Source organism: Rousettus aegyptiacus, unplaced genomic scaffold, assembly GCF_014176215.1.
Source record: "Rousettus aegyptiacus isolate mRouAeg1 unplaced genomic scaffold, mRouAeg1.p scaffold_m13_p_1, whole genome shotgun sequence".
Lineage (NCBI taxonomy): Eukaryota > Metazoa > Chordata > Mammalia > Chiroptera > Pteropodidae > Rousettus > Rousettus aegyptiacus.
Genome location: NW_023416284.1, coordinates 20218217 through 20241774, shown reverse-complemented (window position 1 = coordinate 20241774; position 23558 = coordinate 20218217). Strand labels below are relative to the sequence as shown.

The window sequence follows — 23558 nt, the reverse complement described above, 5'->3', positions numbered from 1 at the left end:
CCAGTGCAGGGAGCCAGACTCTAGTTAAAACAGGAAGTCCTGTCAGGCTATTGGGGTGCATGTGAAACTGTGTCACCTTGGTTCTGGGTAACTGCCACAAGAGAACTGTCTCGAGTCACTTTTTCTCATTTCTACCCATGTCTCATTATCTTTCCACTTTTCTCTAGGGGACTAGCGGCTACTCAGGCCTGGGCTCACCACCTCCCCCAACCTTCCCTTGCCCCTAGGACCATGAGATCTGGAGCTAGAGAGACCTGGATTCAAATCCTCACATACTTTCACCTCTGTGACACTAGACAAGCTGCCTCACCTCTCTGAGCAAGACTGGAGTGAATTAAATGACAACATGGGAAGGGCCAAGCAAATGGCTGGGGGGGGGGGGGTCCTCAAATATCAGTTCTCTATCCCCATTCCAGGTCCAGAGCCCTGATCTGGGGCCATCGAAGGGGCCGGAGGATGCTAGCGGTCCTGTCCTGAGCTGGAGGAATCATGAGATCAAACACACATGCCCACCATGTGACCGGCAGCAGGTCACTGCAGGGCTTTGAGCCTTGTGTTTTCATTTGTCAAGTTGGGGTACAATGAAACATGCTTGGCTAATGTTAAGTCCCCCATCTCTGGTCATAGAAAGCTGCTTGGAAGAAGGGACTGAGACTCCGTTTGGGTGGGAAGAGGGCAAACTGGTCAAGAAAGGGACTGCCCTTTAAGGCAAGAGGCTGGGGTGTTGGGGAGAGATGGTAGGAAGTGAGTCACCAGGACGTGGGGAACACAGGGCTGGGCTTTTCTGAAGGGTGGCGTGGGCTTTATACCTCCATCAGTCAGAGATCAGTTGGAATTGCTGCTCAATGGATGTGGACTTGCAAAGGCTCAGACCTATTCTGAGAGGACTCTGCTAGCAATACACACAGTCACGTGCACACTTGTCCATGTGGTCACACAAGGCACTCTGGACATACACATTTACACACTTCTTACACTCAGTGACATCCACATAGTCATCCACAGACACAAAGACACACTCAGAGGCATTAAAAAACTCATCTATACACATTTTTACACTCAGGTGTAGTCACACAAATGCACATATTAACACATGCTACAGTATACAACATCCACACAGACAGAAGGGCAAACACAAAGACATACACCTGTACACAGAATTACATTCACACAGACCAGCAACACAACTATACTCACTCCCGCACACCCAGGACAACAGCACAGGCACAGGCACACATAAAGATGTGCTCAGAGACATTCACACATTTTTGCAACAAGCTTGCACACTCGAGTAGATCTTCACAGTCAAAGGCACACCCTTATTTTGTACACACTCTTGTATATTCTGAAACAATCGGAGACTGCAGGTCAGGTACACTCACCCACACAGTCTTCCTCACCCACCCCTGCAGGCATCCCCAGTTCTCCAGCCAACTAGGCTCAGCTCTTTCTCCCCACCCACTTCCCACCACTCTCTGGGGCCTCTGGGACCTCCCTCCGGAACTGGGGGAGGGACGGGGCGGGGCTCACCCTACTGATGTGGCAACTCACTCACCTGCAGCCTGGCCTCACCCTCAACGGGAAAAGGCTTAAAGGAGTAGGAATCCCAAATGAGATCTCACCAGGTCTCTGTTTCTCAGGTGGGGAAAGTGAAGCTCAGAAAGGGTCAGGTGGTGAATGGGACTCAAATGCAGGACTCCAGTGCCAGGGGCAGAGTGGAAAGGGGATGCTCATGCTGTGAACTGGGCAGACTGGTTTCCAGGCTCGCCTTCTGCCCAGCATGGCTGCCTGTGCAACCTGCTCCTTTCACTGTTCCCAGTCTCCCCAATAAGCACTCCTGTCCTCTTTGCCTACATAACCAGCACCGCTGTAGGGCTCAAGCCAGAGACCTGGGTGTGAGACACACACACACACACACACACACACACACACACACACACACACACCCCATGAGGAGTCACTGCAACCTGCCATATTTATTGCCCCAATATTTTTGAAACCTTGGTAGGAGGCAGCCTGTACAGTGGCCAACCCAGCTCCACTACTTCCCAGCCATGTGACTTAGAGCAAGTCACTGCTTTTCTCCAAACCTCAGTTTCCTTGTCTATAAATGGGGTGATGATCACATCCACTTCCCAAGATTTGATTGGCGAGAGAATTAAACAACATAATAGAGGTAGAGTGCTGCAAGCCCAGGCCCGGGGGCTCTGGACAGGTCTGGTGAGTGAATCGAAGACAAGAAGACAAATGAGTTGCCAGGACGGACTGAGTTGGGCCAGGTCATACCCTCCTAGGGGATCCCACGAGAGCAGCCTCTTGCAGTGCGGTTTGCTTTTCGGCTTGCTGCTGTTTCCAATGCCCCAGCAGCCTAGCCCAGCCCTAATCACTGTACCATGGTGGGAAGAGGGCAGGTGGCAGGGGTGGAGAGAACTCAGGAGGACACGGCATGCCCATGGGGACGCCCAGTCTGATGGGGGAAATCGAGCTCAGCTCTGCTCTTGGAGTATCCAGTTCGTTCAGACCCATTCTGTCCTTGGGCCCCAAGATAGTTAGTGGGGAGATGCAGTCCTGCCCCAAGGGCTCCAAGTTTGGTTAGAGACAGCCGAACCCAAGAACTCCCAGGCTAGGAGACACTCCCTGGCCCAGTTCCCCAGACTAGTTGGGGAGACATAACACTACCCCTGGGATTGCCGGTCTGATGGGGGCAATTTCTCCTCTTCTATAGTCTTCCAGGCTAGTAAAGGAGATGTGACACTTGATATCAGGGACCTCCAGTCACAAAAGATGAGAGTGAATGCATACCTAGGTCACAGAGGTATCCAGACACAGGGAAGCAGAAACGGGCACAGATGCGTTCAGCTTTGTGCATGGCTCTTGCGTGTGACTGTTTTCTGACTCTGTGCAAGTGTGTGACTGTGTATGACTGTGCCTCTGAGTGTGCGCCTCTGTTTCTATGATTCTGAGCCGAGGCCGTTGTGAAACCTCAGTGGGTGAATCCGGATGGGTCAGATCACTCATCCATCGAACATGCGTCTAGTCAGCGTTCAATTTGTTCCAGTCACTGGGCACTGTGGCACCATGGAACCCTCAGTAGGTGTGATTTCCGCTCTCAGGGATGTCCCTATGTAACGGAGGTAGATGAAGAACTTAACAAGTAGAACTTAACGGGGAGGCACAAGGCAAAAGGACTTCCTGGAAGAAGTGATATTTAAGCTGTACCCTAAGTAACAGTCTATAGGGGTGGGGGGAAGGGTGTTCCAGGTAGAAGGAACAGCATGTGCAAAGGCCGTGGACCCAGAGAGAGAGAGAGAGAGCCACGGAAAGGTTTTCTGGAGGAGGTGATTGATGGGGTTTTGAAAGAGGTAAGTAGGTAAGAAGAAAGGGAATACCTTCAGTTTGAGGGGGAATAGCTCGAGTTGGCTGGCTTGAACCTGTCCCTGGGGATGGAAGGACAGTGTCCAGAGGAGCCTGAGGGACTGAAGGTGAAAGGACAGCTCCAGAGAGGTGACTCTGCTGGGTGGTGGGTTTAGAAGGTGAGAGCTCCCGGACTGGCCCCTGGGCTGTGCTAGGGAGGCCTGGGAAAAGGTCGCCCGGTAGATCCTCAGTCGTAAAGGGAATTTAAAATAGCTCCCTCACAGGGTAGAGGTGAGAATTACATTATATGCCCTTTCCCAGGTTGCTCTCCAATGAGCCCTCCAGGAGCTCATTTATTCCTCTCAAGAATTATATTATTGTTTCCCATTTTTGAGCTGAGGAATCAGGTTCAGAGAGGCCCGAGGTTATGGAGCGGAGCGTGAGAGTGAGCGGTCTGGATTGGAACCCGGTCTGAAATTATGCCTGGCTCCTTTCCTTGAGTCCCCCAGCCTCCCGGCACGCGATTGCACCTTTTAAATTGGTAACCGGTGGATCTAGTACTCGGTATTATTATTGTTATTATTAATTATCATTGTGATCCTAAAATATCCTGATTCAGCTCCGGCTCGGACCTCCCTGCCTCCGCACATAAAACTCTGGGCCCAGGCGACCCCGCGCGGCAGCGGTGGGAACAGCCACCCCCGGAGCTCGGGAGTGGGGGCGGGGGGCGGGGCGGGAGTCGGTGCGATGACGCCCCCTGGAGAGCATGGTGACTTCTGCACCCATGGTCGGTCAGCAAGGGTGCAGACCCATGACCCCCATACAGGGGTTCCAACGGGCGGGGATAAAGGAGGAAATAAAGAGAATAACACTTATTAAGCGACTCTTGTATATTGGGCAAGGAGCTGGGCATTTCCTCAATATTTTCTCATTTAATGTCCACTCAACCTCATTTCCTAGAAGTGGAAGCTTAGGTTCAGGGAGGTTAAGTAACTTGCCTAGAGATGAAGAAGTGAATTTGAAACCAACTCTACCCAGTCTGCCGCCATGCCTGGGGCTCCTGCCAAGTAAGTCCAAGTGGGGAGAGGCCACTGGACTCTCACTTGACTATAAGCCTCTGGAAGTCAGGCAAAACGACGATGATGATGATAAAAAAAAAACCCAATTCAGTCACTAGTGGAGGCAGCATACTGAATCTTAGTGTCACCGTTTCCTGCTTGTGTGACTTTGGTCAACTAACTTACTTAACTTCTTTGGGCCTCAGTTTTACCATCAGTAAATGAGCTTCATCATAGTTCTTATGTTATAAGGATGTTCTGAGAATTCATTGCAATAATGAAGACAAAATGCTTAGCTTGGCACCTGGCGCGTAGCAGGTGCTTAAGAGAATAGCTAATGTCATAACAGATATTGTTCTTGCTTTAATGACTTCCTAGTCTCTGTGTTCCTAGGATCTAGCACATTGTCTGGCTTAATAAATGTTGAAATGAATGAATGAACAATTAAAGGAATGGGCTGGATGGATCGATGGACATACTATAGTCAGTCAGTCCCTAGTTGCAGTTTCGGGGAGAATAAGGAGGAGAAAGGGGAGTTTTTAAAATAATAGTTATTATTTCTTGGGCACTCACAATGTATCAGGTACTCAATTAAATGCTTTTTGTGTTCTGTTTATCCTTACAGCAAACCTGTGAGGTAAAAAGTGTTACCTGATTTTACAGAGAAGAAAGCAGTATCTGTGAGGTAGAGTGACTTTCCTAAAGTCACACAACGAGTGCAGAGGCAGGTTTTAGGCTTGGGCCTGCTGCCTCCAAAGCTTGAATTTGAACCCTTGCTCCCTTGAAGCATGGGCTGAAGAGCCTGGTGGAGCATCTCTCACCAGCCTCCTCCTTCCTCTGGCTGGCTGGAGCTCTTGGCATACAGAAAATCAGCAGAGTGGCTTCCATCTGCACCAGTAATAATGGGGAATGTGCTACACTCAGCTTTCAGAGCAAGTTCACTTCCACTAGCTCATGTGCTAAGCCTCACATTTGATTGCTTTTCACAATAATTCTGTGAAGAGAGTATTGCCCACTTAACAGACTGGGAACTCATGTTCAGAGAAGTTGACTTCCCAAGATCACATAGGGCATGTTCTAGGGTATGATGGAGACTACTACACAGGCTCCAACCCCTCCTCACCCCGCCCCCCAGGGCTGCCCTCTGTTACTTCTTTACTTCCAAGCTCGCCCTCTGTCAGTCATCCTCCCATTCCTCCCCAGTTGCCCAGCCCTCTCCCTGCCCTCTTCTCCTGCCAATGGTAACTATAAGTCTAAGCCTGAGTACCATGAACTAAGAAGAACCTCTTGGGTTGGGACCCTGCCCAGAGTGGTGGCCAGGAGGTCACAGTTCACATAGGATGGAATTTTGATCTGTTCACAACTATTTTCACTTCTGGTTTTGGGTGGTGATTTAGAAAGAGGGTCTCCCCCACATTCTCTGCCAAGGGCTCAACTCCCCTCAGTGTAGTTCTTAAGGGAACGGGGAAGTGTCTCAGCAGGAAACAGGGGACCACTCAAAGTGTTTGCTAGAAGAGAGTTTAATGAAGGGACTATTCAGAGGTGCGGGCAGGAAAGGTGAAGCACCCTGGGGCTCACAAGAGTGAGATGGAGTCACTACCTCCAGGCCTGAAGAAGCAAAGGGAGGGAGCCTTGTTGATGAACCTGGAGAGAGCTGTACCCATAGGTGCAGGCCAACCAACAGGAACTGTGGCTTTCAGTGGAGATGCCAAAAGCACGGGGGAGGAAGTATTATAAATATCCTGATCTCACTCTCCTTCCCTCTGATCTCCTGCCAGGGTCTCCTGTATCTCCTATGGCCAATCTCCACCTGAAACCATAAGGCAAGGGGGCCCAGGTGAAACTGTCAGAAGAAGGCAGCTCCAGAACACACAACAGAGCAGATAAACTTGGAGAATGGAGGTTAGGCCAAGAGTAGTTGCCCAGATCTTCTGTTCTCTGTGGACTCTGCTTTGCAGAGGGACTTAGAGACAATGGCTGCGTTTATCTTTCAAGCCAGTCCCTGATGTCTGAATACCCTTTCTCATCCTTCTAGGCCCAAGTTACTTTGATCCAAGAAGCTGTCCACAGCTCTGGTGTCTCTCCTATCCCTGGCTTCACTGGTTCTCAATGCCTATCACATCACTCAGCTCAGTGGTTTGGCATTATTCTCTGCAAGGGTTTATCTCCCCAGGAGACAGATCTAGCATCCTCTACCCTGTGAGCTCTTTGCAGGCTGGGGTCTGGGCCAAATAAAGCCATTTGCTCTGACACAGGGCCGGGCCCAGACCAAGTGCCAATGTTTGCCAGTGAACTGAGTCCTATAGCCTCACTACCTCACTCTGACTTAGTATATAATCTGGGCACATGTGTATGTCTGTTTCTGTGAGTACTCCTTGATGGTGAGTGGCCCAGGCCTGACACACAACAGGCAGCAAATATTGCCTAAATTGGCCTACGTGGGACTATCCTGCTTTCCTTCATTCATCCAACAATTTTTTGAGATCCTACTATATGCCAAGTCTGTGCTGGGCCCTGGGGACATAGCAGTAAACAAGACACACAAAGTCCCTGCTTTCATGGAGCTTCTATTCTAGTGGGAGAAGCGGGAAAAGAAGGAATTGAAAAGAAACATTATTTCAGATTATAATAAGTGCTGTACAGAAAATAAACAAGGCGATGTGATAAACAGTAAATGGATGGACATTCCTGAGGGAGAGGCCACATCAGGGAAGGCCCTTCTGAGCAGATGACATGTAAGCTGAGACCTGAATAAGAGTGAAACCGAGATGTGAAGAGCTGGAAAGGGTGTTCTAGGCAGAGGGAACAGCAAAATGAAAGGCCTGGAGGTAGAGGAGTTTCTGAGACCCTGGGAGATTCAGTGTTTCAGCCTAGAGAAGGGCTTTGGGGAAAGCTAGAAGGGGTTAAGGAATTCAGTCTTGGGGACTGCCCAGGGCCAGCTCCTAGAGTAGGGGTTTGGAGGGGAAGGGATGACCCTTCTTAATGCCACCCTTGTGCCTGTTGCCTAGCACCAGCAGCAAATAGTACTGCTGGCAGGCCTTACCCTTGCTCCTTCAGCCCCCTTCTGACTGGCAGCAGCTGTCAAGTGACCAGCAGCTGAGGCTTTGCCAACCTCCTCCCTGGAATATTTCAGGGGTAAGTCAGAAAATGACCAGCAGCCTCCAAAACCCAACTTTTTCTCATGCATACCTTACAAGGGTGTATTCGGCTGCTCTGGGTGTTAATCCCCCACCCCCTTGCATTAGACAGAGAGATAAAAATACAGCCATGGGCAGGCAGCACACTGAGATACATGGACTAATGAGCATGGATCCACTCACGCACAGAGGATACTCCTCACATCTGCTTGTGAGCACCCACTCACACTCACACACATCAGCCCCTAGTCACTCGGGCACACAATCACACACAGGGCCATACACATGCCCCATAAACACAGTCACAACAGTCAGCTACACACACAGGTACTCCACAACCGGCATGATCACCACAAACATAATCACTCCCCCAGGATTATACAATCACACATCCATATGCCTGCACACAGGCACGTACCCCACAATCATCACAGAGTCACACATAAACACGCAATCTCACCATTTTCCCCTACACACACACACACACACACACACACACACCCAGGTGGTGTTCATACAGTCAGCAGTGGGCACACAGCCCACCCCCACCCCCAGCTTAAGGCCTCTCTGACTAAACACACAATCAGCCCCTCGGCCTGCTACAGTGCATAGCATTCTTCTGCAATTGTGCCAAAGACCTCCCCAGACAGAAGGGCTGAGTGGAAAAAAGGCATCAGAAGGGAGAATGCTTGAAGTCCAGGTCTGGGAAGGGGCCCGGCGGCTTCTGGCTTGGGAAGAAAGACTTCAGTGTTGAAGTGTGACCCTGTCACCGGCGGGCTAAGGATTTGGGGGAGGGGGCATGCCTTGGACTGGACAGAAGCAGGGCTGGGTGGGGGTAACCGGTGGGGCAAATGGAGAGACTCCAGGAAAGCGCGCAGCGTGGGGGCGGGAAGTGGTGTTAAATATGGACTCAACCTTAGAGGCTTAAACCCCTCCCAGGCAGTCCTTTCCTAACCCCGGCCACAGGATCCCCACTGTCCCCAAACGCACGGGGTGTGGCCGTTAGCCTTCCGCCCCCAGCCCTTCACAACAGCTGTGGGGCCGCGCTCCTCCGCCTTGCACGGGTGAGGACCGCAAGGTTCCCAACTGCCGCCGACGTTCCCAAATGGGCAGGGGTGCTGGGTCTCTCCTAGTTCTCCCCCCACACACAAACTCTGTCCCCTCTCCCCAGCTGGCCAGGTAGGGAAAGTGCTCCCCTGGGGCTGTAGAGACACTCTCCTCTCCTGCTCCCCGCAACCGAGGTCTTCGTAAGGGAAGGGTGTAGAGAAAGAAGGTTCGGGAAGATCTCCGGGCTGGCTAGTTTCAGACATGCCGATTACCATCCTGCAGCCCACCCCACCCCCACCCCCACCTCCACCCCCACCTCCACCCCCACCTCCACCCCCACCCCCATCTAGGCTGATCTCGGGAGGGGCGGCCTCTCCCCGCCCCCGGGCCGCACGGCCTGCTCCCTCCTCCCGTGGGCAGGAGCCCGGGCCAAGTGGGCGCGCCCGCCCGGGGCCGGGATCCGGTGTCGGCTGCAGCTGGCAGTGCGGCGGGCGCGGAGCTGGCGGCCGGCGGTGCCGACTATTAATAACACGGCCACCCAGCCTGGGGTCGCGCAACCATGGCCAGCCCGGAGCCCCGGCGCGGCGGGAATGGCACCGCCCAGGCCGCGAGGTAGGACCGTCCAGGGCCCGCATGGCCCCCCCTGTGGGGAGGGGGTGCTGGATGGATTCCCTTGCCCCACCCGCCAGCACCTTTGGCCTGGCGGGGGACAGTGGTCCGGCTAGGGGAGCGGCACGGGGCGGAGCCTCCTGGTGTAGGGCGATGGGGGAGTCCCAGCCGGGGTCCTGGCGCCTCCGTTTGTCTGTGGCTTTTTATAATACCCCCTCCCCTGTCATGGGCCCTGTGAGAAATAACCCTTTCAGACTAGTGGACATCAGTCACCAAATGCCATTTGGCCCATAGTGCCCAAAGACGTTACTTGTTTCTTTCAATCCTCACCCCAAACGCAACTGGAGATGGAGGCCTCCAGTTGCTGTATCTGCTGTGTAGCAGATGCTTGGTGCAGGGTTGGGCATCTGCCATCTCGGAGTTAAGAGTATGTTCAGGCAGCTTTTTCTCTGCTGTCTGGAGCCTTGGAAGGGGGCTAGGGGGGCAGGGTCTACTATCCCAGACCAGCAGGAGGGCCTTGATGGCCAGCAGCCCTGGAGGGGAGGCCTTCCCACATCCATCCACACTGTCAGCTAGCACTGGTTAGGGGGAAGGAACCTGTGGCTGAGAGATCTGGGGCAAAGAGGGAGTATTTCTGCCCCAGGTTAGACTCTGACCCTGGACTTTCCCAGTGTACCATGAGGTGGAGGTGCAAATACACACACCTGACACCCCTTCACTGTCACACATGGCACACAGCTGAGCAGTCTTACACATACACTCACCTGTACTGTCAAACACACATACAGGTAGGTACAGAGACAGACACACACACTAATTCATGCCTGTGCAGTGTCACAGACACTCCCAGCCACAGCCCTAATGGACAGAGCTGGTAGCTTCTGGAGTTCTCTAGGGACTACTGGCAGAGGCAAGCTGCTTGAGTCCCAAGGAAGCCTGATGTCAGGGCCCCCCAGCTGAGCTGGCTGCCTTGTCCCTGGGCCTCCCTACTTTTTCCCCAGCTCCTTGGAGAGAGGCAGCCGTGTGAAGGCAGCATCTAGCGGAGGCCTGGCACTGCGGGTGAGCTGACTAAGGCAACATGGTGTGTGGTAACAGCACCACCTGGAAGTCAGGAGGCCTGGGTTCTACTTCCAGTTTTGCCATTTGACCCTGGGCAAGTTTCCTCCTTGGATCTTAGTTGGTTTCTGCCTGCCTGCCTGCCTGCCTGTCTGTCTGCCTTCTACAGAGCCCTACCCTGGGATACAGAGAGAATGAGCACTATACTTGTCCTTAGGAAACTGACTGTCAGGGGAGACAGACACATGCACTGTTATAATATAAAGCACTGCGTGCAAAGCTGAACTGCGTACAGAGTGCCCTGAGAATGCAAGAATGGGAGTTGTCTGGGAAATACTTCACAGAGGAGATAGACTTTTGCAGGGCTTAAAGGATGGGCAGACATTTCTTAGGTGAATGGATATAAATACATTTTGAATGCTATGTGCCAAGCTCTAGTATACCTGCCCTTGTTGTTTTACCTTTTAGACCTCATGCCTATTCCGAGAGAGGTCAAAAGGAGCTCTGGCTCAGGAGCAGAACCTTGAGTGAATTTACTCTGTGCTTTTGTTTCCCTGTCTATAAAATAGGGATAATAGATGAGCATCATATAAATGAGTATTCATGTAAAATGCTTAGAATACTGTCTTGAACAGTTATGTCATTCCAGGGCGGAGAACACACAGCAGGGGTGTGATGGGAGGGCTGTCTGCTGGGAAAGCAAGGACTCTGTTGAGAATTAAGGTGGGTCTGGCTGGCTGAGCAGGTGCATCCTTCCTGGCACTAGGAGCTCTACCTTTCCAGAACTATTCTCTAGTCAGGTAATATACAATATATCTTTTCAGCTGGCTTCTTTAGTCATTCTGGGCTAGGAGTAGGAGGTATAGAAAGTTAATGCATGTTCTGCGTGGCCAGCATCCGGTTGGCTGCGGGGGAGTAATGTGAGATGAGGCTGAAAAAGTATGTCGGGGCCACATCTTTAAGGGCCTTGAATCTCTGTTAAGCGGTTGGCTGTCTGTGGGTGAAGAGGAGTGACATGGTTTGCTTTATGTTATAGCAAGATGTGGCATTGTAGAGCAAAGACTGGGATGAGGAGAAGGAAGAAGACCTGGTTGGTAGGTTGGTACAAAAGTGCAGGCGAGAGCCAGCGACTTGGACTAGGGCCCTGGCAGTGGAGGAAGAAGGGAGTGGGGACGGGAGACTTATGGATATAGAAGGGTGAGTTCTCAGTGAGTCGGCTTTATAAGGGAGGGAAAAAGCTATTTAAAGATTTCTTGCCTCTGAGCTGGAGGATACAGGTGCAGCAAGCTCAGGGAGAAGAATAATTTGGGGGCGGTTGAGTTTGAGGTGCCAGGTACCATCTGGTGAAGATATTTAAGAAACACTTCCTCTCTGATAAAGTGATGTGAATGGAATAGGTGACTGTTGAGGTTGTCTTCAGACTCTAGGTTTTGGTGTGGGCGCTGGGTTAATTGAAGCCAGCGGTGGCTGGGGCCTGGCGAAGCCATACTTTTGTAGTCTCCAGAAAGCCAACATGAGAAAACAGAAAGGGGAGCCAGAAAGTCCCGGAGTGTTAGAGAGAAGGACAGAGTACATGATGATTTAGGGTAAAAATAACCTTTGTTGGGAACTTGGAGTTAAGATATAGAGCTTAAAACCTGGGTACAAGCAGCCCTTTTCAAGACAGATCAATCAACTTCTTTGATATGTGGGACTTTTCATTTATACTTTATATCTAAAAAAAGTTTCTTGAAAGCTGTACTCAAATTTAGTCTGTTTTATAACTGGTACACTCTGAATATCTGAATTTCCTTGAACAAATCACTTAATCTCTTTTAAACTCAGTTTCCTGTTCTGTAAAATGGGGATAATAAATGAAACTCCCTCTTGGGGTTGTTATGAGTTGATATGTGTAATGCATTTAGAACAGGGCCTTGCACATATAGGACCTTTATAAGTATAATAGTTATTATTTCCATGGTATTTTGTATTATCAAAGCATTGTTCATAAGGTAGATAAGATGTATTTGAAACAGGAAAGACCAAAGCCTCTTGAGCGCCAAGAAAGCAGGGGCATATTCCTTAACAGGAACTGATTTAAGTCAGCAGGTAATGGGCAGCTGGGTTAAGGGACTGATCTGTCAGAATCACAGAATCTGAATTCAAGAGCCTTTACAGGCTAGAAGGATAGGTCAATTCTAACAAGATAAATAAAGTTTTACAGGAACAAGAGGTGTGGTTTAAAAGCACTTGGTGTGAAAAAGCCTTAAGGATTTTAGTCAAACTCAGTATTTGTCAAGAATATGCTAAGGGAATCTTGGCTGCATCGATAGGAATATAATGTACAGAGAGTCACTACTTAGAGCACACCTGGGTTTTGCTTCCAATACCCATCTCCAAGGGACAGTGACAATTTGGAGCCTAGTCAGAAAGAAGTGACCCAAACGAGAACGGCACTGGAAACTGTGACATACATGGAATAATTGAAAGATAACTTAGCTTTCCGTAAGTGTTTAAAGAACTTATATGGAAGTTAGATTTGTCTGATTCTAGAAAGAAAAATCGAGTCCAGGTAAATATTGCAGGAAAGAAGGTTTTACCTCAACATTAGAATTTTCTTATGATAGTGGAACAAATAGCAGTGGTTCAGGCATGAGTTTCCTGTCCTTGACGGTATGTAAGCAGAGACCAAACATTGACATCCTGGGGATGTTGTCAGGGGATCGAAGCACTAGGCTGTGTGGGGAGAGATCAGCGGAGGAAAGGGAGCAGACAAGTGCGCTCTGAGATGTGAGAACCTGCTATAACCTAGGCCTGTGACTGATGGCTCCATTCACAAACCATCCTGGGATTGTGTCTGCTCTCTCACTTTGTCATTTCTCTTGCAGAGAAACAAGAGCAGAGGCCAATTCTCCTTTTCAAGAGAAGGAGCATTCTGGATTCCTGGATGAGGCGGGGACCTTGAACCCTGAAGTTACTCTATCTTTGGAGGGGACCTTGGACTTAGAAGACATTCTCTACCTGGGGGACACAGGGGACTTTGATGACACACTGTATATGGAAGAGACTGAGAAGCCTGAGGAGATACTATTTATTGAGGAAACCGGGCAGCCAGATGAGGCCCTGTATGTAGAAGAACCTGTGAAGCCAGAGGAGACACTGTGTGTGCAAGAGCCTGTGAAGCCAGAGGAGACACTGTGTGTGCAAGAGCCTGTGAAACCAGAGGAGACACTGTGTGTGCAAGAGCCTGTGAAGCCAGAGACACTGTATGTGCAAGAGCCTATGAAGCCAGAACAGACCACAAACCCAGATCAGTTGGTCTGTGGGGGTGAGATGGTCACGACCGAGGAGAAACCTAACCCTGAGGAGAGCCTCAGAGCCGAGCCTAGTCCCAGCACAGAGAGCCTGAGCATAGAGGACCTGGAATTGCTTGAGGGGCGTTTCCAGCAATGTATCCAAGCTGTGGCCCAGCTGGAAGAGGAGAGGGATCAGCTCATCCATGAGCTTGTGTTGCTTCGGGAACCAGCCCTACAGGAGGTACAACAAGTCCATCAGGACATCCTGGCTGCCTACAAACTACATGCCCAAGCAGAGCTGGAGAGGGATGGGCTAAGGGAGGAGATCCGGCTGGTCAAGCAGAAGCTGTTCAAGGTGACAAAGGAATGTGTGGCGTACCAATACCAGCTGGAGTGCCGCCGGCAGGACGTGGCCCAGTTTGCCGATTTCCGGGAAGTGCTGACTACACGGGCAGCCCAGCTCTCCGAGGAACTGGCCCAGCTCCGGGATGCCTATCAGAAGCAGAAGGAACAGTTACGGCAACAACTAGAAGCACCTCCAAGCCAGGGGGATGGACATTTTCTGCAGGAGAGCCGGCGGCTCTCTGCCCAATTTGAGAACCTCATGGCAGAGAGCCGCCAGGGCCTGGAGGAGGAGTATGAGCCTCAGCTGCTGCGGCTCCTAGAGAGGAAAGAAGCCGCTGCCAAAGGTCTACAGAAAACCCAGGCTGAGATCCAGGAGATGAAGGAGGCTCTGAGACCCCTGCAAACAGAGGCCGGGCAGCTCCACCTGCAAAACAGGAACCTGGAGGACCAGATCACACTTGTGAGGCAAAAACGAGATGAGGAGGTGCAGCAGTACAGGGTAGGCCCACTGGGCATGAAAGGAAGTGTGGTCTTTTAGCCTGGGGAAGGTAGAGGTCACCACGGTCAAATGTCTTTTGGGCTGAAGGATACTGTCATATACAGGAAGAACAAGTTATTCTTTGAGGCCATTCGCTCCTTTATTCCGTTCTACATTTCATTCATCCAGGCCTGTGCTAGGAGCTGAAAATTATCTGCACTCTTAATTTATACTTTTACACCAATTATCTTATTTGATCCTCTCATTAATCCTCCAAGTCAAGTATTACCCTTTTATTTGATTTTTTTTTATAGAGGAGGAAACCGAAGCTCAGTGAGCCAGAGTAATTTGAACCTGGCGTGACCAACCTCAAGTATGTCAGTGCTCTGTCCATGTCACAATTTTCAAATTCTGAGTCACACCTGGGCTTATAGAGAGTAGATGAGAATGAGTCTGGGCAGAATTCATTCATCCTCCCCCCTCCCCCTACATTTATCCTCAAGTCTCACCTATCTGATGTCTGCTTTGAAGTTTTCCAGTCTTAAAACTGGGATCAAATCTATAAATCTCTATTCCTCATTTTCCTTTTTTGTGCATTTGTCACCATCTAACTTGTATGCAAGTTACTTACTTCTAATGAAATGTGAGCCAGTTTTAATCCTTTGTAGAACAGTGGGATATAAATATTAAGTGAATAAACAATGTCTGTCTCTCCCACAGGCTGTGAGCTTTCAGAAGGTAGGGAGTATGTTTTACTTCTCTCCACCACTCTGGCTCAGAGTACACATCAGTTAAATGCTGATTTAAGTGTTGCTGGCCACTATGAGAAGATTAGTGTGTAATGCCTTTCAGAGCTGTATTTTTGTCTTTTGAATCACATGTTCCTTTGAGTAAACTTAAAAATTATATGCCCTCCCAGAGATGGATACATCCTTAAGGGAACATGCCCTATATTGAAAATGGCTTCACTTTACTCAAAAATTTGTCAAGCTTTCTGTAGCTTGTATTATAAAAACAGTAGGGTTTTCTTTTTTGGTGATGATATTGAATGTTTTCAAACTATACATATGCGTACTATCTTTACCCACATTCCCAATTGCTTTTTTTATTGGTTCACAGTCTGGTGAAAGGACACTATTTTTTTTTCTTCATAAATACTATCCTTAATAGCTTACACTCAAACAGACATTACATTAATAATTGTAACCCAGGGTAGAAAGTAGCATGTGATTAAAGAGAGGTGCAGATAAGAGTACTATGGGGTAATGAGATTATTTTTAGCCATGGGTTAAACCAAGAGAACCCTTCATGAAAGAAGAGGTTATCTGAGCCTAGGTATTGAAATACAGGTAAGATCTAGACCAATGATGTCCAAAAGGAATATAATGCAAGCCACATGTATAATTTAAAATTTTCTAATAGCCACATTAAAAAAGTAAACAGATGAAGGTAATTTTAATATTTAGTCCAACATAGACAAAATATAATTAGTAGCTTGGCTGCATGTGAAAGGTGAAGAACTGAAAGGTAAGTTGAACTGTAAAGGTAGGTTGGGGAAGATCACATTGGACTTTGAAATCCAAACTGGGGAGTTTGACTTTATTCAGTAATCAGTTGCTTCATTAAAGGTATTTAATCAAGGGAGTAACATGATTGTCCCTCTACATTTAGAAAAAGTACTGGTGGCAATGTGTAAAATTGGCTATAGACCTAGAGGTGAGGTAGACTAATTAGGAAGCTACTACAGGTAAGAGGAAACAATGGTAAAGGGAATAAGAGGAAGAACAAATGCAGAATACATTTGGCCATTCAGTGAATGGGGCAGAGAGGTGAGGAATTAAAGAGGATCTTGAGATTTCATAACTAGGATGGTGGTGCCATGAATAGGCAATTCTCTAGATTTGCTTTCTGACACAGTACTGAAGTGATTTTTCCTCCTGTGATTTTCGTACCTCTACTGGATTTTTTTCAGACTCGATGATTCTACAGCTTTCCAAAATCATTCTGTGAAAAACTCTTGACGAGTATTTCCTATTGCTACACCATAATTAAAGTAGGAATCAAGATCTGAGGGATTAATTCTTTTTTCTAAAACGTCTTCCTAAACTGTATTTGCCAAAGGTCACTAATGGCGCCTGATTACTTTTCAAGGGTACACTTCACTCTTAAAATTGTAAACTTTGCCTCTTTCATCACTGTCATCTATTCATTCAACCAATATTCTCTAAGCACCTACTTACTATATTCACTCTTAAAATTGTAAACTTTGCCTCTTTCATCACTGTCATCTATTCATTCAACCAATATTCTCTAAGCACCTACTTACTATATTCACTCTTAAAATTGTAAACTTTGCCTCTTTCATCACTGTCATCTATTCATTCAACCAATATTCTCTAAGCACCTACTAACTATATTCCAGGTAGTAAGCTATGTGCTAGCAAAAGAGATACGAAATGGGAAGGGTGAGAGGGAGAGAGAGGAGTTCCTGCCCTCGAACAGTTTTTAGTCCAGGAAGGATGCCAGATAAAATGAACATACTTCATAAAATTTAAGATGCTTGATTTCAAGATGCATCCTGATCTGTTAGAATGTGAAAGGCTTCAAATCGATGAAATATATTTCAGTGTGAGAAACACTGTTAACAGTTGTAGGAATAAGGCATTGTACCGATGACACAGGTGTAATTACACCTGACTGGGAAATAAGGGGGAAATTTCATAAGAGAATTAATAGCCAGCATGTTCTTTAAGTTCTGTACATGTAATAACTCATAATCCTTCCCTCTCTAAGGTAGGTACAAACTACTGTCACCATTTGAAAAATGAGAAAAGAGGTGAGACAGTGTCCTTTGTCCAGGATTACACAGCTAGGGAGTGATGGAAGTGATATAACCCTGCACAATCTAGCTTGAGTCCACATTCAACCATTACAAGTGTTTGAACTGAGCCTTGAATTAATTCACTGGGCAGACAAGGGAAAGGCATTACAAGCAGAGGGAACAGCTTATACAAAAGCATGAAAACACAAAGACATGGTAAGTAAATAGAGCGATAAGGCTGGAGAGGTAGATGAGGACCAGATTGTAAAGGGCTTTATGGTTTTCAAAAATAGGTTTTTTCCAGAGCCAAAGACCCTTTTCCCAAAACAGAATTTTATATGTAATGCTGATATATAACAGGTAAAAGTGGAACCGTTGTCAGAGCGGCAGCGGCACTCCATTTTGGCCTTCTCCTGGAGTTTCACAGGAAAGTTTAAAGATCTCTGAAGAGTCTACACATATATACATAAGCAAAACAGCAGTTAAAAGTATGAGCTCTAATCCTGACTCAACCACTTCCTAACTGGGAAACTTTGAACAAATTACTGAACCTCTATAGCTCTGCTCCCTCACATGTAATACAATCCTAGGGCCATTGCAAGGAATGAACAAGTTAATATTTATAAAGCACTTGTGATGGTGCCCAGCACATAGGTATGTACTCTTGAAAGTGACAGTGTGGCAGGTGGATTGAAAAAGCCAGAAAGACCACTTAGACCTTATGAGAGTGAGAGAGTATGAGATATGTAAGGTAAAATGGGAATTTTCTGAGAATGTTTTTAACTTGGAATTGGTAGATTGCTAATACTGAAATATGGAATATGTTTACAATCTACATATTGCACATCAACAAGCATTTTGTGTGGGGTCTAGAAATACTATTAACCAGGAACCTACAATTTGATTGGAAGTTAGGCGTGCATTAAAAAGGCAAGTAGCAATAGAACACAGCAGGTAATATCAAGGTGACAGAAGTGACAGAAGCAAAGGCACAGAGATCTATTGAGGTGGTCAGGCTAGAACAGCCCTGTCCAATAGAAGTATCATGCAAGCCCCAGATGTCATTTAAAATTTCTAGTAGCCACACTAAAAAAGTAAAGAAACAGGTGAAATTAGTATTTTATTTAAGCTAACATATAAAAAATATTACCACTTCAATATGTTATCAACATAAAAATGAGTTTTTCTGTGCCAAGTCTTAGAAATCTGCTGTGTTTTTACACTTAAAGTGTATCTCAGTTTTAACTAGCCATATTTCAAGTACTCAATAGATGCATGTGGCTAGCGACTTTCATACCAAACAGTGGAGGCTAGAGGAAAATGTCCATAGGAAAGTTAGGAGGTTCTCGATAGAGGTAGGGGTCAAATTAAAGAGGCTGTGAATGCTAAAGTGGAGTCTTGAAAGATTGAGATAAAGGTTTTTGAAAGTTAAGTCTAGTGGTGCTACATAGGATTAAGATTAAGACTGGAGATTGTCCTTAATGCCAACCATTGTAGCAATACAACCTTCATTCTGTGACACTGCTCCTGTAAGAGGACTGATGAAGACTGCCTTCCCGAGCACGTCTTTTACGCTTCACCGAAATAACAGGTTTGCTAGATAGTGGGGTTTGGGAAACTGGAGCACAGAGGTGTGCAGGTACTTCCCTTCAGATGACATGCTCTTATGATAGCAAGGCTGCATCTCTGTGTGGTGCCAAAGCAGAGCTAAAAAAAGGCTTTTTGACAATGTTTATGTAAGCTGAGATTCAGCCAAAATATCAAACATTGCAGATTGATGTGCCACAGGTATATCAAGGATGACTCAGAGAAGAAATTATTTAGATACTTCTAATAATAGCATGTACCCAAACTGGATTCCTCTTACTATTCTTCAAAATTTGAGGTAAAGTCATTGCTCCTTTAAAATATGCTTTCCAACTTCCATTCTCCTTCCCAACTCCCTCCTGCTTCCTAAGGATCCAGCCAGCTAGCAACTAAGCCAGAGACTGATTTGCTGACATCGTCCTTACCTCATTCCTCAGGCATTAAACCTAGGTAGAGTTTACAGAATGCATCCTACCTGGTTTTGGCAGAACAGGAAATGGACAATTATCTGAAAGCTTCTGAGGGCCTCCAGGGCATAGCTTCTAACAACATTTTTGAACAAATTCAGTCTTAATGTAAACAAGTTTGCACAGAGGTCTATAAAGTTCTCACCATACCAATGAGAGGATCACTATCCTCCCCAACACTTAAAATTGTAAAACCAAAAAGTCCCTGTGAATACCCGTCCACCCCTTGCAGTACTCTATCAAGAAGTAACAGATAAAACTCCTTTTAGGTCACCATTTTAGAAAGAAGTGACACTTTGACAAAACACCACCTCTAGAACTTGTTCCTCAAGAAAGTGCTTTGTAAACTATAATGGACAATGTAATATTTTTATTGTTTGGCTCATTAGAAATGTTCCTGGCTCTCTCTTGCAGGAACAGCTAGAGGAAATGGAAGAACGGAAGAGGCAGTTAAGAAGTGGGGTGCAACTCCAGCAACAGAAAAACAAAGAGATGGAGCAGCTACGTATCAGCCTTGCTGAAGAGCTCTCAACTTATAAGTCAGTTATTGCTGCTACCCAAATCCCAACTAACACTGGCTGAGGGGATGGTGGGGAGGGCAGATGTTGCTCTGGGGAAATTTCACTTAACAGTGAAAAAAGCCTTTCTTTTTTTCTTTTCTTTTTTTTTTTAAGGGCTATGCTACCCAAGAGCTTGGAACAGGCTCCCACTTCTCAGGCAGGTGGAATCGAGACACAGTCTCAAGGTGATCCTTGTGGGTACAAGAGTGGTGTTTGCATTATTGCTTTCCTAATACTATTCCCTTAAACGAATTAAGTGTGTCTAATGACAAAGAAGTCATTTAGGGATAACACATTATCTCCGAATTGCCTGGTTCAAGCATTCAGGGTTCATCTGGAATGGTGCAGTTTCTGGTAGGATTCAAAACATGCCCCAGTTATCTCCAGGAATTGTGTAACAGGATAAAATATCTAAGCTCTGTGCATTCTTACTTTCCTCCCACTACCTTACCCCATCTGCTGCTATTCATAGTTTCCTTAGAATAGCCGAGAAGGCAAGTTATGCTGTCTAAATCAGACTATGACCTAAAGAGGCAAAGGCTAATTTGATGTTAATAGCAATTTTAAAAAAAGCCCAAGAGGGTGTTGCTTACAGGCTGAGGAACAGGATTACTGCTTAATATGGGAAACAAGCAACTCACCTATTTATTTTCTTTATATGCTAATATATTCTCATATTCAAGTTCTAGATTCTCTTGGATAAAGCAACTAAGGTTAAAAAAGGTCTCTGTCAAGTTGTATACTAGATAGGTGCCCATAAATTTTTCTTAATTTCCTCATCTTACATCTATTGTTACTGACACTTTCCCCAACGTACTAGGATTTTTTTTACTGTTTTATCCAGGAATAACTGATTATGCTTATTGTTTGGGAGATCTAGACTCTTATAATTGAGGGAAATGATCTGGTAAATACCTTTGTACGTATCAGATTAAAAGTACAATAGAGAAAAGGCAACGATTAGTTCAAAGAAACCAAACTGCAGTTTCAGGCTCTGTAATACCTGTGAAAACTTAACCTGGACAGAGAAAAATTTTAGCTAACCCCTCCCATCATCACATAGGTTACCATTCATTGTTTTGCAAATGGAAGGCACCCAAATACTTTCTAAAGGAGTCAGCCTGATCATATGTGAATCAGTCTAGCACCCTCTCCCCAACATAGCCTGCACTAAACTTCATAAGTTATTATAAACGGTATACTGTATTATTGTCAAACTATAAACTTATTTTTTCTTTCAACCTTACAGGGGCTGTCTAGAAATGTACTGTCGAATCTATAACCCAGAACCAACCAAAAAAACTCTTTAGCAAGGATCACTAAGTGCCCTTTGGACATACTTTTTTTCCAAACAGAGAAAGGAGTGCCAGCGGCTTGGCAAGCAATTTGCCCTGGGAAAGTTACAAATACTGGCTGACCTGTTTAAAAAGATTTTAAGGCTGGCTGGAGGCAGAACACCATCAACCCCTTAGCTGGATTCTGTTTCATAGGCTGCTGGTACTGATTTCAATGCACGGAGGAACGAAAAAATAACCCTCACATGCACACCGAGTAAAGGATGAATGAATGTATGGACACACCTTGCAGTGATCTGAAGAATGTATCTTGCCTTGCATTGACCTACACCTAAGACATTTTGTTGGAGCACAGGTGGGGGTCAAAAAGGCAGGCAATATTCATAATATGGGTTTACAATTTGAATTCTTTTGTGCAACAAGCATTGGAGTTTAAATGAATCTTCTTACAAAATTTAAGTCTATTCTGACTCATAGTTTACTCTTGTGTCAAGATAACTTTCACTATTCTCTAAAAGGAACCAATCCAGATTTGAACCTAAAAGTTAAGAATATTGATTTCCCTAAAGATCATACCCCATGAAAATGATTTTGGATCAGTGATCTGTACTGTTAAACTGAGTGATTGGCAAAGAACCAGGCATTTTATTTGGTAATGGTACTTGGTGATAAAGGCTTTCCAGAGACTATATCTAACCTCTAAGTATAAGCCCCAGTGAAAAACATACTTGGGAGATTCGACCTGAGAAAAGGTTCAAATAGCTTTTACGAATTTAAATTTTGCCTTAAAATTTCTCTGCCACACTGCCTTTGACATTCTTACGTAGCTCTCTAGGGATAGACTTCAAAAAGAAATTATTTTATCAAAGAGTAATCTGCACAACTCTGATTCAGTGTTTTGTCTTTCATTTTCCCTGAAAAGGAGCAAAGCTCTTTTCTATGGCTCTGATTCTATTATATTTAATTCTGCTCTTGATAGTCAAAGACCATAAACAATAACTGTCATCTGAAGAATTCTTCTAGAAGCCAGAGACTGGTATTTAATAAATATTATATACTAAATAAGACTCATCAGCATGGGGTTATGTAGAAAAGCAATTTATTCCATTATAAGCACTTACACAGTTAGTCAGAAAGTAATAGGCCTGCTGGTGAAACAGGTCACCCAAAAACAGAGATGGTATCAAACTAGTGGTCAAGGACTAACTCCTAAAAAAAAGGAACTCTTATCCAGGATTAATTTAATATTAAAAACAAATACAAGCTATCAATTCACTCTTTCTCAACTTAACTGGACAGTCTACCTGTGGTATGACTGTCAGGTAAAAACATACACCTTTACAACTTGGTGGTCCCAAGTTCTTTTAAAAAACCATTTCACAGAAAGGAAAGAAATAATATGAAAACAGCTCAAGAAATACACTAACAAGCAAAAATATATGGGGAAAGAGGAACACGTAGTTTTGACTTAAGAAACTGAGAGGAGACTGGTCTATATAGGAAAATGTGCATCCTGGAAAGTCAGGTGTGAAGATTTTAGAGTAGGAATTTATATGACTTGATTCTCCCCTATTTCCTGAATAAAAATGACATCTTGCATTTACTTCATGGCTCAGACACCTACCTTACTTGGCTCTATTCCTTAGTTACTTCTAGTCTTTAATTAAATGAGTCTGAAAAACTTGGGGATATAGCATAAGAAGAAAAATAAAATAACCACACACAATATTCCCCTTTTGGTGGCTACTTTAGATATTTGTTACTAGAAAATTCCTGAAGAAAATTTAAATATAAGTCTGTAGCTTTGCTGAATCAAGTCCCCCAGTTAATATTTAGAAAACACCCTTGGTTTGGACTAATAGCATTGCTGATGGTATCTATTATAGAGGGATAACTGAACAAAGTCTGTGTCTCAAAACCAGTGTTAAATCAATCTCAGGGATGAGAGGAAAAAAAGGGGAGTCTACAATTACAAGAAATGCAGACACATCTAAGACCCCTGTCCTTCAGGATCCACGCTTCCTTCAGGGTCTTCATCATTGTAAATGTTCTCTGCCTGCCGAAAAACAAGAAAAAGAGAAAAGGGTATTTAGTGAACAAAAAAAGCAAGTTCTTGAAGTTAAATTTTCAAAAATAGATTAGCCAGGGAGACAATTTATGGGCTCTGCTGCAATTATTCAACTCTGCAGCTGCTGGATGAAAACTGCAAGACAATCTACAAGTGAATGGGAACGGTTGTGTTCCAATAAAAACAGGCCAGCACGTCTGGATTAGGACATCTCCACAAAACTGAAATATGCTTACTGTTTGTCTTGATAACCAACCTTCTTGAGACCTTGAGCCAGACATTCATAAGTCAAAAGGTTAAAAACACCACAAATGTCCACTGAAAGATGACTGAATAGTCATACAATGGAATATTATTAGGCAATAAAAAAGCCAGTCAGCTGCTGTATGATTTTTCTTATA

At 45.8% G+C, this 23558-nt stretch overlaps 2 protein-coding genes across 6 annotated transcripts in view; one reads left to right on the top strand and one right to left on the bottom strand.

The window, feature by feature from the left end:
• Positions 1–8149: 8149 nt before the first annotated feature.
• On the top strand, positions 8150–22691 carry SYNC (syncoilin, intermediate filament protein). Of its 4 annotated transcripts, none has more exons than XM_036219446.1 (5): positions 8983–9208; positions 13129–14380; positions 19649–19773; positions 19909–19988; positions 21044–22691. In XM_036219446.1, exons 1-5 carry the CDS (start codon positions 9156–9158, stop codon positions 21052–21054), a joined length of 1521 nt encoding a protein of 506 aa, XP_036075339.1. In that variant the 5' UTR covers positions 8983–9155; the 3' UTR covers positions 21055–22691. The 4 variants fall into 4 exon arrangements, with proteins under 4 accessions (XP_036075918.1, XP_016005962.1, XP_036075339.1 ...); XM_016150477.2 differs by having other exon boundaries at positions 8984–9208; positions 19909–19979; XM_036220025.1 differs by lacking the exon at positions 8983–9208 and adding an exon at positions 8150–8249 and having other exon boundaries at positions 19909–22691.
• The window catches only part of RBBP4 (RB binding protein 4, chromatin remodeling factor), a 17349-nt gene continuing 15962 nt past the window's right edge, over positions 22172–23558 (bottom strand). For both annotated transcript variants that reach the window (XM_016150480.2, XM_016150481.2), the window contains exon 12: positions 22172–23145. In XM_016150480.2, coding sequence (XP_016005966.1) covers positions 23080–23145 — 66 coding nt within the window. In that variant the 3' untranslated portion in view covers positions 22172–23079. The remainder of the gene's footprint in view (positions 23146–23558) is intronic.

Bases quoted from the DNA above. Each gene is read 5' to 3' on its own strand.
- SYNC (XM_016150476.2), top strand. From the start codon at position 9,156: ATGGCCAGCCCGGAGCCCCGGCGCGGCGGGAATGGCACCGCCCAGGCC. The intron at 14,381-19,648 runs GTAGGCCCACTG...TCTCTCTTGCAG, and splicing joins AGGAGGTGCAGCAGTACAGG to GAACAGCTAGAGGAAATGGA. The intron at 19,774-19,908 runs GTCAGTTATTGC...TTTTTTTTTAAG, and splicing joins GAAGAGCTCTCAACTTATAA to GGCTATGCTACCCAAGAGCT.